Genomic DNA, 16,668 nt, shown 5'->3' with positions numbered 1-16,668 from the left:
TTTCGACATAATTGAATAATTTGCCCCCCCCCCTAACTCCACCCCTAGGATTATGAGGATTATGGTTAAGGAATAGGAATAAGTTAACAATATTCTCCGGCAATCAAATCAAAAACAAACAAAAAAAAGCAACTCTTTTGTAAGTAATACGGGTTTTTGACCAGTTTAATATGATTCAAAAACACAAGCTGGAAAAATGTAGTAAAAATAAAACGAAGGCTTGGGTGGGTTTCGAACCCGGGACGTCGGCATGCGCGGGACTTTAAAAAAGTCACAGCGCACTAACTGATTGCGCCACGAAGCCAAAAATACACATACAGAGGTAAAAAGACAAACTTAATAAAAAGGAAATCAGTGACAACAGAAAATAATTAATCTGACAAAAAATGTGAATTTAGGGGGGCTAAACTTGCCAGTTTACAAAACATTACATTTTTTCTTGCATATTTAATGACCCCGTGACACAACTCGCAATTACAGAATTTATTTTTACTTTTGGACACATTGGGCATGCAGTTAGTGTGTATACAAGGTTTCAGATCTCCCTCTTTTTTTTATCAAGAAGGCACAGACTCCCAAAGATGAAATTTATTTAAAGGGCAACTTTTAGGTCCAAATTTAGACCCCCTACTCCAAATTTAAATGGCTGCCACAGAAAATCCGTAAGAGCTACAGACCTCAAATTTGCAGGTTTTTAATATTTTTACAGGTACAACATAAAATATAAAGCAAATCGGAGGGGGTCAGGTGGGGGGGGCTCCTTGATTATGATATGGAGTGACCCTATTTTATAAAATCGACTATGGCATATCTAGATGATCATGAGATATCGGTCGACCAAGAGCATGGAGAGAGGAGAAAGAAAGAGATGGAGGAAGGGAGAAATGATTGGTTTGAAATAGTTATGATATCATACCAAAGAATGTTTCAAATCCTCGATTGGTTGGTAAACAATCTTCCTTATAAAACCCCAGATGCCATTTGCCAACTGCGTGTGTTGAGTAACCAACATCTTGTAATTCGTCTGCTAATGTAACCTCATCTGATGGAAGACAAGATGGCTGCGATACATCAATCACATGATGTTGTAACCCATATCGTATCTATAATTATAAGAATAATTGCAAAACAAGAAATGTCTTTAAAAAAGACAATGCCTCCAGGATACCAGTGGGCACCTTTTGTTATTAGTTAAGGAGACACTTATAATGCTAGCTTTAAGGTAACGCTATTGGATATAGATTTTTGTTTGATTGAAATATGTGAGCCCATTCTCTCCTGATTACAAGACTGAAAATTTTATTTTAATCGGATATTCGGTTACCAAAATATGGCCTGTCAAAATGGCACGTAACCAAGAAGTTGACAACAACTTTCTTTTATTTTTGTTATGCAATGTTGTCAGGTAGGCCTTATTTTCTAATTATATATGCAAGAATTATACAAAGTAAAATGTTCAGATCGGCTACAAAATAAGATATAAAACCCATGGATGCCTTTGGCAAATTTCCATTTGCATAATTAATTAGGGCCCTAATCAACTTTTCTAATAAGTGGCCCTAATTAATTATGCAAATTGAAATTTGCCAAAACGCAACCGTAATTTTGTAGTAGGCCTATAGTGTGTGTTCTACCCATGTACCATGCCTCAGTACCATAGCTCTTTTAATTGTATCTGATTATCTGAAATCTTTACTTTGCATAATTCATGCATGTAGGCCTAATTAGAAAATCATCTGGCAACTGGACTTGTCAAAATATAGAAAATAAAAAGAAAGTTGTTGCCAATTTTTGTTTTTGTTTCGCGCCATTTTGACAGGCCATATCTCAAGAACCGAATGTACCGGTAATCTACAGGGCATAAGCTTTAACATACTATAGTATTATTTAAATAGAAAGAAAATCTAAATTTGTGCATTTAATAGCCAATGGCCACGGTCACCTAAAGCCATCTTGCAATAATTCTGATGTATGAAATAAGACCTTCCAGATGCAGGCAGTCGTTTCTGTTTTTTAAATATAGGCCTAAGTTGTATCAAGAGTCATTTCTTGTGGATTTTTTGACTGAAAATTACGATTGTAACGTTTCAGAGTAACACATTTTCGTATCAGATTCTTTTATGCTTGTTTATTGTATTTTGTTTTCAGGACTAAAATAATATTAATATTAGGCCTATTAGGCCTATATTTAGGGGGTCTTTTCATAGGCCATTACTTTTTTTGTATATGTGTAGGCCCTAATTGAATAAAAAATCAAAAACATTATTGTTTTGTTTTCTTTCCTTCATTTGTGCTTTGTTTTGCATCGAAAGGGCCAATATCAACACCTTGTTTGTAAGAAGTATTGTGTGGGGAAAGATGATTCTTGCATTTTATTTTTATCTTAACAAACAAAAAGCAAATTTCTCAGTCATAGTCTTGAAACGGTCATGGGTATGCATGCAAAAATATTGCAACAGTACTCAGTAGAATGTAAAAAACTGACATAGGGCCTACATACCACCAACATGACCAACCACGCATGGGAATTGGGGAAGCAAATAGGCTACTTTAAAACGAATTATTCCGAATTATATCAACGCAATTAAATTGCAATACTTTAGTAGGCCTACATGTATTTGAACAGCAATGAAGCTTAGCCGGCCATAGGCGCGGCTAGGCGTATCATACCATCAACATCATCATGATCATGACATGCCGTGTGTACGTTGAACGCGGCACAGCACATACATCTCGTATGCAGCGCTGTGAGTTGTCAGCCGGGGTTGTCAGAATATAAATTTGCATGCCGCGCAATGTGCGGCATTTTAGGTGTCAATTTTAAATCAAACTACCTCCTGGCGGAGGCAGAAAAAAGATTAACGACGAAAAATAGTCCCGGCTTGCAACGTGTTTGAATTTAGAATTCGGTCGCAAAGTCTCACATGTTTCTAAAGCCACTGCACTACACAAGAAGGTGAGCTTTTACCGGGGTCTGATACTAACTATTTTTTTTTATGGAAATCTATGCTAACACCTATTGGGTTATTCCAGTTGAAATGGAAGACATGACCTTAAAGCCATAATGTACGATCTTATAATACGAAATTGGTTAATTTTTTTCAAACCTGATTTTTGCATATTTGTAATGTTTACATGTCCCAACTTGCACCTAAACGGAAGCAGCCAAATTTGTAGTCTTTGTAGATCAACAGAGCAAAGTTCGACATATTATCATAATATAAAAATTATGATAATATGTCGTCCCATAGAACTGCATGTTAAATGGCCAAAATAGGCAGTGGGGTTTCTTTCACTTTAGCTTATTATTTCAACTTAAAATGGCCAGCAGCTCTTCCTGGCAGTTATTACTAATATTACTTCAACATTTTGAATAAAGAATAACAAAATAAAAATTTGAGGGAAATCCTATATTAAGGCTTTAGTCTTCCACACAGGGAGTATCCGAGTGTGAATATCAAATTGGGTTACCCAAATGGGTGACTAGACTCCATATGAAATCTGCACTCCCAGTGTGGGAGATTAAGTTATTGTTTTCTGTAGAGGGTATATGGCTTCCAACTGGAATAGCCCATAATTATTCATTGTCACTCCATTTCCATGAGAAATGATATATGAATATTTCCAATTAAAGTTTATTTTCGTTGTTTCCATTCTACCAATTTGAAAGAAGTGTCACCGACCAGCATGCCCACCAAATATAATATTTAAATTTAGTTAATGGTCTGAGCTTTCAATCCTAGCAGGATATTGTCAGGCGGATGTGAGTTCATAAAGGCAATGTCGGGGATTATAGGTCACAATCGATGGGGAGAGATCAGGTCCGACCAGGTACGACCGAGTCTCCTACACAGGTTCCGCTCCCTGTGGAGGGGCGGAACCAAACTGGCTGATGTGGAGACTAAGCCAGTTTGCGTCGGTCTGATACTCGTCTTTGACCATGCGCAGATCTGGCTGGTCAGGAAGATATTTAATATCCCGAATTTATAATATGCCTACCAGTTCCATCTATAACCGATTTGCTAGAGAATATTTGTAAATTGTTACCATGTTTAATAAATTCGTATTAATCGTATAATAAAATGTGGCCAAATGTAAATTTGTGTACATAGTGTGAGGATCCACTCTTCTACGGACTTGGCTACTAAACATGTCGGGAAGGATATGGCGGTATGCTGACCTGGGTCAATATGTTCTGGGCAGATGAGGTCCGACCAATTGCCTACGACCTTGTGTGCGATCATGTGTGACAGGCAATTCCCGATAATAATAGAAGTTCCCTGATATTGTCAGAGTGAGCAAGAGCCTCGGGTCCATTGACAAGGAGCAGTGTGGGCCCTTTTAACATCTTCTTTATCTGCCCTATCTCATTTTCGCTTTTGCTCGGGGCCTAACCCAGCCGGGATTACGCACTTTCAGTTTCCCACGCGTTTGAATGAGAATTGGATTGCGTACTTTCCCAATGTTTGGTGAGCATATTTTTCCAATATTTTGAGAAGTTGACGTCAAATGTTCTATTCTATATTGTTTGTCAATAATGTCTGTTGCCAATAGTATGTTTAAAGTTGTAATTTTGTGTTTTTGATCGCAAAGATCGGATATTATTATTCCCATTTCGAATTCTGAACCCTTCGCAAGGGTGCAGAATTCGGCAGAACTTTGACGATAATTTTGCCTTTTTGGGCACTAAAATGCATTCGATCCTTAATTTTATTTCAACCGAATCTTTAATTAGCAAGCACAATAAGGTGGATACCAATTTTATATACATTGATGAAATTTTAAAGATTTTTTTTCAAATTTCTGACCTTGACAAATCGTTAAGTGTGTATTTCCCATTGACATCCAAAATGGCGTAAGCCAGTCCTTACTATACATAGGCACGGCGTATTATAGGACTGGCAAGGGAGTCTAGCCTAACCTCCGGACCCCTGGACTTTTGTCACTGTGCCTTTTGCAGGGGCGTAGCAAACATTTGGACCCCTTTTCTTTTGTCACTGTGCCTTTTGCAGGGGCGTAGCACTGCCCTATCCAAATGTTTGCTACGCCCCTGCAAAAGGCACAGTGACAAAAGAATCATGGGTGATTGAATGCAGTTTAAAATCCCCGCCAAGGACGCACCATTTCACATTTCAAGTGGGGTGGACCCGACGGGGACCCCGCAATGGCTGTAATTGAGGTGCAATCAGACGTGGTCTAATTCAGACGTCGGCAAATTCGCCGATAATAGGTGATCAAAAGCGATCGGAATGTTACAAAAGTACAGATCGCATTCAGCTTACTTCATATGAGATGATCTTTGAAAAAATACGGCATAATTTGTCTTGGTGCTTGCGGAATGCCATGCAGTAAAATATTAAAACGTTGCGGCAATTCATGATTGACAACTAGCAATCGGCGTGTCCTTCGTATCCTCCGCTCTCAATTTCTTATCCACTCACTAATCCTCACAAAAGCTTTGTGTTGATTACGTAATGTGTGGCCGCAAAGTGCAATAAGTACAATGAAATAATGAGTAGGGCGGGCTTCTTCTTCATCTTACGTAACGGTAGGCCTATTGTTCTCCAAAAAAAAAAACCCGGAAGCTTGTCGTCTGGCGCTCTAGCTGAAATACAGCAAGATAATGTAAGATACAGTCTCAACGCAGGACTACCGATTCTTATTGTTCTACAAGGCTCACTCAGTCATTTAATGAGGCAATACAAACGATCGAATTTGGTATTCAAATGAACAAAATTTTGAGTTACACCTTTTCAGTGTAAAATTTTTTTTCTCGGCCAAATGAAAAGCAATAATTTTCATTTTTTCAGTAAATGTCAGGAAAAAATGTAATGCTTCATACTGTATTTTTTTTCAAATCTTAGTGTTAAACTTAGGCGTGAAATTCAGTCATTTAGTGTAAGATTTTAGATTTTGATAGGCTTCAACTCTGCCCGCGAGCCTTTTTTTGGTTCAATCTTTTAGCTTTTCAAAGTAATATAGTTGGCTAACGAAGGATTGTTCCCAACTTTCTAACGCGCATCACCGTGAGCGATATATCATAGTTTTGTCAGAATTTCCGTTTTGATTCCACCTTTTTTCACTGCCGGCTGAACATTTTTCAAAATCAACGAGTGAAATCCAAGGCATTGTAAATCGATATCCCCGGGTGCCATATGCAGTGATATGAAGACCGGTATGGCTACAGTGTTGCCAGAACTTCAATATAGCAAAGAAATTCCCAGGCCTAATGTGTTGAAATTTGCTTCTTCTCAAAACAACTTTGCCCAGCATTTGGTAAAAAAAATCAACAATCTTACATGCAATTGGGCAATATTTTAAACAAAACTTTCATTTACAAAACATAAATAGGCCCTACTACGCTGTATATTTTATAAACTGTTTGGAACACACTTCCAAATACCCGGGTCCAAATAACCTTCGTAACATCCCCAGACTTTCGTTACCGTATTTAAACGGCAGCTCAAAACCAATTTTTGTAAATTGATGGTTTTATGTTTGTTTGAAAAATGTCGTGCTTTACGCGCTTTGAGTTCCTCATCGGAAGATATTGTGCCTTATAAGAACCATTCATTATCATTGTTAACTTAAACCTGTTCAAGCAATTAATTAAAAGTGCTTGCCTAAAAACAGAATAACTTGGATGTTAATACTTGACCTAGTGTTTCAATTGTCATGAAGGTGACTGGGTATGGTGCCTTTTGTTTGTGTTTGTTTGAAACTGCTTTTAGAATAACAATACAAGGTTAAACATGGAAGTTTATAAAAACAAAACAATTAAATAACCTAAAGAAAAAAAACCACATTTGTGGCAACAATGAGCCTTGCATTGAAAGTCATATTTAAAATGTGTTGAGTACCACCCCAAAGTTTCCCTATATACACCCCCTACTACCCACCTCACACACCTCTGCACCCACCCCACGCCCGATAGGCCTATACATAATATTACATACCGGTATAATATTTATATAGCACGTTATAGCTATACATTTAAAAAAGTATAGCCTATTATGACAAATAGGCCTACATGTCAAATTAAAAACAAACCCGAACACAAGCCTGAAGGGTGTAATGAAAATGCCAACACTCATTTTACGTAGGTTTGGACAGTAGGGCCTACAACGTGCGTCTCTTAATACGGACTAACCTAGGTAAACAAACAGACAAAATGGTCGACATAATCATGGAAACCATATTTGCCATTGCAGGCTATCACCATGATCACGGAAGCAAATATCCAAAATTCACTTTAATTTACCAAAGCACCCAAATGGGAGATTTGGGCTACAAAATCGCCCGTCGAGTAATCCTGCTTTCAATGCAGAAGAGACCTGGATTAGATCAATGGAATTATCGACTATTTATGCTGTTTGCTTTCGAGATAAAGTACTGAGTTTGAGATTTTAGGAGCATGACGTGAAAAAGGTGAAATTAAAACGGAAGTTCTGACAAAACAATAATAGATAGACCCACACGATGTACTTTACAGAGGTGGGAAATATCTTTCCTTAGCGAATTATATTAGTTTGAAACGCTAAAAAATGAATTCCGAAAAAAACTCGTGGACGGATGTAAGGCCTATAAAATTCATAAATCTTACACTAAACGACACAATTTCATACCTAATTTTAACACCAGGATTAAAAAAAATGTATATCCAAGCACAATGTTTTTAACTGACATTACTGAAGAAAAAAAAATATTGCTTTATATTTGACCGAGAAAATTAATTTCGTAGCAAAAAGGTGTATATCTGAATTGTGCTGATTTTAACATGTATCGATCGAGTTTTAGCGCGACTATGCATTTCTAAAGAATCGGTTGTCCAGCGTTGAGACTGGATAGTAAATGTAAACCTGTATTTTAGCAGGGATCGATATAATGGGATAGGCATCGTAGTATTACGTAACACACCGAAAGATGTAGTTTAACTCTAGACAATAGGCGCCATATTGCAGGAGGGTTAAGAGTTCATAGAGGAAACGTTAAAGGTTAGTAGATTAGGTCACCCAGGCACATCACTAATGTGTTTCACGAGTTGTAATACCGACAGGTAAAAACATTGATTTTGTAAAATTCTCCCGATTTTTTAAAATTACTAAATAAGGTTAGTACTTCAAACCATTCTTTGATGAATCTATGCAATATGACGGTAATTTTTGAAACATCTAAGAATCAATCTTAAACATCTTCATGATATTAATTTTTTTGCGCATGGTCAAAGCATGCTCTTGCGCTATCCACAGACTATCCGGTGGAAACTTCAAAGCAACGATCATGCGTTAATACTTACAAAATGGCGAATGATGTAGTTTAAGTCGAACAATAGCGTGACCGGCGTGACGTAGTTTTTGGCATTGTTCCTATATGCACTTTCACCCTCCTGATTAATAGCTGGGGGATGACACTCTATTCACGTGGTTTCTTTTCCAACGCTAAAAGATTACGAATTTTGGTGGTTTGTAAATGAAAAGTGTCCGCACTATCGATTGATTACGTAACTGTTATGAATAATTTATTAGTTTTTCAATGCAATCGCCTCGACCCATTAATACATATTATCTGTATTTATCAAAGTACTTGGAATAGCAATCTGGTGAGTTCACTGAACTACGCCCAAATACTGATGGAGTTTTAATGGCGCTAATCCTCTCCATACACAGATGAACAAATACAATAGGAGAAGGTCAACACATATGACCTCCTATATGACATGTTATATGAGATGTACAACAACCTGAATATCATAAAGATCAGTGTTCGTTTGTGCATATGAACTGCATATTTACAATACTAAATATTACTCGTTATATATTATGTCAAATATTGGTATTATGACAACACGGTATATACATTGTATTATAAAATGACTAATAGATCCTACTATCATGGCGTCAGGTCATTGGTTCATCATATCCCGTATGTTTCTTAAAATTCATTCATATTTGAGACAAATTTCTGTGCCCATTTTATAGGCGTACAGGTGGATCCGGTTGTTTTTGCCATTTTCATTTCTTTTTGATGAAAGAATTAAGGTTTTCCACTGCACGGAGGCCACTATGTGATACTAATTTAATGCTATTTGTAAATGAACGCGGATTCCCGGTTGTTGTTTTTCCACAGTGTGACAACTGTCCACCCATCCAGACAACATCATCACATAATAAAACGTCTGTATTTGTACGATGAGTAAATATTAAACTGAACTTTGCCTTGGAACATTGTGTAAGACGGTGTAAGATTTTGTGGGCGCCCTCAACATTATTATCCTCTTTGTATCCGTAAATGACATGGCATAGACTGTGTGAATTCTATGAAGACTACTTATACATGGGGTCATATCCATGGACACAAGTAACGATAATTGACAACACGATACGCGACTGTATTTAGGGAGGCTAACCACTAATAATTAATAATGCCGGGTAGGGCCTACTCCTGGGCGACTCGTGTGGGCAAGGACGCTTAGGACGGTGACCAAATCAGTCTCAAATTTCACCGGGGAGGGGGGAGGGGCACTCAAGTATGATAATGTAGGCCTATACGCATGTGTGGCCAACTTTTTTAAACACCCCCCTAAAACGAGTATTACCCTACCAGCAAATTTAGGATCAATAGGCCTAAGCTAACTTAATACACTAAAGGAAGTTTTGGATGGGAAAACGGACATTTTGATGAGAAACGGCCAAAATGGTGAGAATTTAAATTTTCTCATTCTTTTGGATGAGAAACTTCCTGGTGTGTGTGTCAATCATTATTGTCTTATTAAAATCCGGGACTTTGGTTGACATGTGCTAGACTCCAGCACATGTTAATGACGCAAAGACAGTTGTGGTAACACCATGGTCGCAGACCTGCAAAAAAGCTCAAAAACAGATAGTAATGAAACCAGTTTTTATTTTCCTTGCTCTAGCGAGTTCACAGAGAAGGTGTTTCTAGTACAATGCAGCGTCGGACTCTAGCTGAGAGCGTAGCCTGAGTCCAAACGGACTCCAAGAAGGGCTCTCCATACACAAATGAACAAACACAAGGAAAGTAGTCTCCTCCGTGACCAGCTTGATTTCGATGGAGCGAAACCAAATTGGCTGCAGAGGAGACGGGTAATTTTGCCATGCAAATGAGGTGAGTGCCCTCTCAAGAATAACTACTCTCTGTTAATAGCTAGAGTATCTCTAGCTAGGTGCAATTGGATTCATCTATACCCACGGGCTTCTGGTCCCACCGGCCCTGTAACTTACCGGATAGCGTCCAGTCAAAAGTTGCGCTCTCGTTGGCGTGCATACATTATGCACATAGTAGTTATCTAATATGACTCCATGAGAGGCTAGCTTGTCAATATTGGGTGTTCTTATAGCTGATCCATGCAGTTTGGCATTGTAGCCCACGTCATTGTAGCCTAAGTCGTCAACAAGAATAAAGACAACATGCGGAGGCGACCTTCTATTGCCATTTATAGCGGTATCTATATAAGTTGACTCTTCTTGTGCTTTCAGCAGCAGCTCTAGGCAGATGTATACAGCCGAAAGTACTGCAACGAGAATTGCTAGTCTGAAAAATACAATTGACATCGTTTAAAAATACAAATGACAACTTCTAGTCTTAAGGCTACGATGCAAAGTGGTAACGAATACTTTGACAACGAACTGTGACAAATGCTAAAACATAATAGATATAGGAAGCACTCATTGATTCACCTTGGGTTCATCGAACCAGAGAAGATGAGAATAGATTATCATCGAACCCACTTTCCTCGGTATTGATATGCAAATACGACTGTCTGTATCTATTGCCAACCAGCTAGAACGCTGGACAACCGATTCTTTAGAAATGCATAGTCGCGCTAAAAGTCGATCGATACATGTTAAAATCAGCACAATTCAGAGATACACCTTTTTGCTATAAAATTTATTTTCTCGGTCAAATATAAAGCAATATCCTTTTTTTCTTCAGTAATGTCAGTTAAAAACATACTGCTTGGATATCCATTTTTTTAAAATCCTGGTGTTAAAATTAAGCATCAAATTTTGTCTTTTAGTGTGATATTTTTGATTTTTATAGGCCTTTAGTTCGCCCGCGAGCTTTTTACGGAATTCATTTTTTAGCGTCTCAAACTAATATATTTTGCTAAAGAAAGATATTTCCCACCTCTGTACGGCACATCGTGTGGGTCTATATATATATTATAGTTTTGTCAGAATTTTCGTTTTTATTTATTTTTATTTTATTTTTATTTAAACGTCAAACTCAGTACTTTATCTCGAGAGCAACCAGCAGAAATCGATATTTCCATTCTTGTCAACCAGGTCCCTTTTCCTTTTGCCTGACCAGCGATTTGGTAGCCCAAATCCCCAATTGGGTGTTCTGGTAAATGAGGTGAATTTTGGAAATTTGCTCCCGTGATAGCCTGCAATTTCAATTTATAGGGGCTATGGATTCCATGAATATGAAAACCACTTTGTCTGTTTGTTTATTTACCTAGGATGAGGTCCATGGGAAAATCCACTGTCCAAACCTAGAAAAATTCGCGTGTTACTATATGGGATTTTAATTTTCTGTCCCTCCTATCTCCAGGTGAATTTTGAATGACCACCCCCCCCATCGCGGGTTGGCATTTTCATTACACCCTTCAGACTTGTGTTCGGGTTTCTTTTAATTTGACATGTAGGCCTATTTGTCATAATTTAGCGCTTTATAACCTACTTTCTAAATGTATAGCTATAGCCGTGCTATATAAATATACTGCGCCAATAAAGTATCCTTACACTTGGAAAAATAATCACAATTTCCAAACTGAACAATATTGGGGGTAAATTTGTATTTTTAATAGATGCCCTATTTAATCCTGCACATTATGACACCACATTGAATAAAATGTGACTTTAAGAAGCAAAGTTACAAGCATTTGATTAGACGAAGGTCCAGTTTTAACAGTGACAATCTGGCCTATTCAAAACTCCACAGACTAGACATCTGGTTTGAGAGTAGTGATTGGCTAATTTATGCATTTGGCTATAACTAAGAACAAAAGGAACAAAAGAAAACTGAAACAAAAGAACTGACAAATAAAATGAAAGTGATAAAAAGTACAGAGAAGCAAAAACTGAAATAAAAACTGCTTTAAATAACGCTTCATTGAAGAAGCTGTGTTGTCTCTTAGTTTCGTTTGTTGGAATCTTTTTGCGCCTTATATAGGCCAGTTTGTCACTTTTAAAACTGTACCTTTGTCTATTCTATTGGTTGTAACTTTACTTCTTGAGGTCATATTGGATTCAATGTGGTGTCATAATGTGCAGGATTAAATAGTGCGTCTATTAAAAACAACAAATTTACCCCAATATTATTCAGTTTTGAAATTATGATTATTTTTCCAAGTGTAAGGATACTTTATTGGCGCAGTATATTATTATGTACCGGTATGTAATATCATGGAGGTATATAAATAAATGGAGAATGATCTAGCCAAGCATCTTTTGTACTACGTTGGTTATGACCAATTATTGTTGAATAGGCAATTTCAGGGGATATTGATTATGCTAAGCTGATTACATTGTTAAGTCTGTTTCACTGGTCATTTATTTCAATGGGGTGCTAAATGCAGTTACTTATAATGTTTATTGGAAAGTGCTCATGTTTCAGAAAATTTAATATCAAAATGTCATTTTCGCCAAAAATTGCATTGAAATCAGTCTTTTGAAAAAATAAACACCCTATCTGTAGGCCTATATCTGTGGTCGTATTGTGACCCCCTACATTTTGGTCATGATTCTTGAAAAATTAAAATTAGGCTATGACCCCTATTTTTCTTTCCAAAAGTTATGACCCCCCGGTATAGGCCTATTTGGAACACCCCTCCAAAGAAAATGATGGCCCCTAATAATATTAATAATCATTTAGGCCTAAATACTGATAATTATTTATTATAAAATGAGAAGTTTAATGATGATGAAAAGATTTTAGCTGAATTCCGAAGTACTTCCGGTAAATTTTACTCGCTCTTAACTCAATTGGCCCAAATTGGCCCAACATAATTTTTTCGCAATCGGAAGGTAAAAACGTTTTGCTTTCATTTGCACTATATTTGAACTCCCTCAGACCCCCTTAAAAGCTTAATATATGAACATAAAAACTAAGTATATTTGTCAAGTTACGGCACAACTAGTGTTGAAAACAGTTTCATAACTTGAGAACAGAACATCCAAATTTCATCGGGTTTTCGCACAATCATACATTGAAACTATAAGCTATCAAAACTGGCGACTTTGAACAGCTAATTGACTAGCTGACGTCATTATACAGTCTCTTTTACAAGCCTTCCGGTACGGGTCAATGTAGGGTCAATTCCTATGAGGAAATTTTGGGAGTGACGATCAATGAACCATGGTAGAGTCTCATAACCATCGTGGAGATCAATAGCTTGGCTGAAGTGGCTAGTCATTCAAGTTTGGTGACTCATTGAATAGAGGTAATCGGATAATCTCCACTTAAGAGATTAGAATTCTGGCGATCATTCTCCATTTATTTATATACCTCCATGGTAATATCATGTAGGCCTATGGGGGTGGGGTGGGTGCAGAGGTGTGTGAGGTGGGTAGTGGGGTGTATGTAGTGATGGTAGGGGTGGTACTCAACACATTTTAACCATGACTTACAATGCAAGGCTCATTGTTGCCATAAATGTTTTTTTCCTTTAGGTCATTTAATAGGTTGTTATAAACTTCCATGTTTATCCTTGTATTGTTTTGGCTGCTTCATGATGACTTTCGGTGGGTTTCCAAAAGCATTTCAAACAAACACAAACAAAAGGCACTATACCCAGTCACCTTCATGACAATTGAAACACTAGGTCAAGTATTAACATCCAAGTTATTCTGATTTTAGGCAAGAAATTTTCAATTAATTGCTTGAACAGGTTTTTCACGTTTAAAAACAAAAACCTGTTTAAATTAACAATAATAATGAATGATTCTTATAAGGCACAATCTCTTCCGATGAGGAACTCAAACACGAAATTGACAAACAAACATAAAAACAATCAATTTATAAAGATTGGTTTTTAGCTGGCGTTTAAATAACTAAAGTCTGGGGATGTTACGAAGGTTATTTGGAAGTGTGTTCGAAACAGTTTGCTTGATAAAACATCCGGGGGGGGGGGCACTGCCATTACAAGGTGGACACCATGCTCATGTATGGACTTTCAAAATGGACCCTAAACAAGTAATTATCCTTCGTTCTCAGAATACCCTAAACAAGTATTTTGTCATGTTTTCCACACATCAAGTCTGATGTAAGTAAGCCTTCATTAATGTTTTGCATAAAGCCACAAGATGTTCTTAGAAATAGGCCCTACTGGCCTTTAACAACACATTTGCTCACATCATCAAAATAATTAAGTAAATGAAACTGTGAAAAGTTGTCAACTATCACTATCATGCATTTTATTTAGTATTATGGTTAAGATATCTAACTGTAGGCCTACACGTCAATAAATGCTATATACCGTTAACACACATCCAAGTTGTTGTAAAAGTATACCCTTTTTCCCGATTTTGGCAATTTTGACACCCTTTGCACTGTACGCTCGGACATCGTCTGTCCGTGAAAAACTACCCTTTTTACGCGTTTTTGTACGCGAGCATGGTGTCCACCTTGTTATGGCAGTGGCCCCTCCGGATAAAACATACAGCGTAATATTTATGTTTTGTAAATGAAAGTTTTGTTTAAAATATTGCCCAATTGCATGTAAGATTGTTGATTTTTTTACCAAATGGTGGGCAAAGTTGTTTTGAGGAGAAGCAAATTTCAACACATTGGTCCGATGATCTCAACATCGACTGCCCAGATTGTTACTCTGTTTTCATTGAGATAAACAACTCCAAAAACCCCTCTCTCGAAAGAAACACAATCGTTGGCATTATCTATCGTCCTGATGCGGTCATCCTGGACTCTTTTTATACCGAGCTTTCACGCGTTCTTGATACAGTTAATAATGAAAGCAAGCCCTGTTACATCATGGGGGATTACAATATTGACTTGCTTAAATTTGAAACCAAATCATATGTCAGCGATTTCATTAATCTGATTTTCTCACATGGCTTTTTTCCAACCATTGATAGGCCTACCCGTGTTACCGAAACTTCGGCAACGATCATCGATAACATCATCACTAATGATCCTTCGGGTCGCATTGATTCTGGCGTGCTAGTTACCGATATCTCGGACCATTTTCCAATCTTTTCATTAAAAAATCGCAATATCAATTCTAGTAACGCAACACGGCCCAGCTCAGATTTCCAAACGCGGCAAACGCGTCAATTAAAACCCAATAACATCAAGGGATTCCTCCACGGTCTGTCGCTTACCAACTGGGATAGTGTCTACAAGGATGACAATCCGGAAACCGCATTTAATGAATTCCACGACAGGTTATCTCAAATATATAACATCCACTGCCCTATCAAATTAATAAAGCAATCTAAACGTAAAACACCTAAGAAACCCTGGATAACCATAGGACTAATTAATTCAATAATCACTAAAGATAAACTTTTCAGGAAATACAGATCAAATCCCAGCCACGACAATAAACTTAAATATACTAAATACCGTAATACACTCAATCATCTCCTTAGAGTCTCCAAAAAAAATCATATCACTGCTGAGCTCGATGCCCACAAAAACAACATGAAGAAGACGTGGCAAACCCTTAATCACATTCTTGGCAGGAATAAATCCTCCAAGCCACCTTCTCATTTCATTGATAGTGATGGTTCAGAAATCAAAGACCCTGTCCAAATTGCGAATAAACTAAATGACTTCTTCACCAACATTGGTCCGTCCCTTGCTGCAAAAATACCTCCGCCCAATAACACCAAATTCAGCAATCCAATCCACTAAATCACAGCATCTTCCTATCCCCCACCACGGAAGAGGAAGTGCTAGATATTTCTTCATCTCTCAAATCTAGCACCAGTTGTGGCGTTGACGGTATAAGTTCAAACCTTCTCAAACAAATCATGCCTAAAATTGTCGGTCCTATTGTTCATATCTTCAATAACTCCATATCCACTGGCATTGTTCCATCAATTTTAAAACTGCCAAAGTAATCCCTATTTTTAAATCCGGTGACAAATATTTATTTAATAACTACAGGCCAATCTCCATTCTACCTGCGTTGTCAAAAATTCTTGAGAAATTGCTTTACACAAGGGTCATTAACTTTGTCGAGAAACATGACATTCTTACCAGTGACCAATTTGGTTTTAGGCCAAAACTTTCAACCTATATGGCCATTAATAAATTATATGATAAAATTGTCACATCTCTCGACAAAAAGCTTTGCACGGTAGGAATTTTCTTAGACTTAAGCAAAGCATTCGACACGTTAAATCACCAAATTCTTATTAACAAGCTTGATAATTATGGTATTAGGGGAATTGCCAATCTTTGGATTCAAAATTACCTGAATGATAGGAAGCAGTTTGTTGTTTTTAATCAACATCGCTCTTCCACCTTACCAATTGAGTGCGGGGTTCCTCAAGGTTCGATCTTAGGCCCCCTACTCTTTTTATTGTACATTAATGACCTCCCTAAATGCGCTCCAAATCTCCTTTTTATCATGTTTGCAGATGATACTAATATAATTTATTCGGATAAAGACCAAAAATC

The 16,668-nt window shown here is 37.3% G+C and overlaps 1 protein-coding gene across 1 annotated transcript in view; it reads right to left on the bottom strand.

Moving 5' to 3' along the window:
- Nucleotides 1–10,672, bottom strand: part of LOC140156626 (arylsulfatase J-like) — a 29,138-nt gene extending 18,466 nt beyond the window's left edge. The window contains exons 1-2 of the mRNA XM_072179560.1: nt 10,242–10,672; nt 917–1,103 (exon numbers count right to left, since the gene is read on the bottom strand). Coding sequence (XP_072035661.1) covers nt 917–1,103; nt 10,242–10,571 — 517 coding nt within the window. The 5' untranslated portion in view covers nt 10,572–10,672. The remainder of the gene's footprint in view (nt 1–916; nt 1,104–10,241) is intronic.
- Nucleotides 10,673–16,668: the final 5,996 nt, after the last annotated feature.

The sequence above is a fragment of the Amphiura filiformis genome, chromosome 7, assembly GCF_039555335.1.
Source record: "Amphiura filiformis chromosome 7, Afil_fr2py, whole genome shotgun sequence".
NCBI lineage: Eukaryota > Metazoa > Echinodermata > Ophiuroidea > Amphilepidida > Amphiuridae > Amphiura > Amphiura filiformis.
The sequence above is the reverse complement of the archived record's forward strand: the minus strand, read 5'-3'. Positions and strand labels throughout refer to the sequence as shown.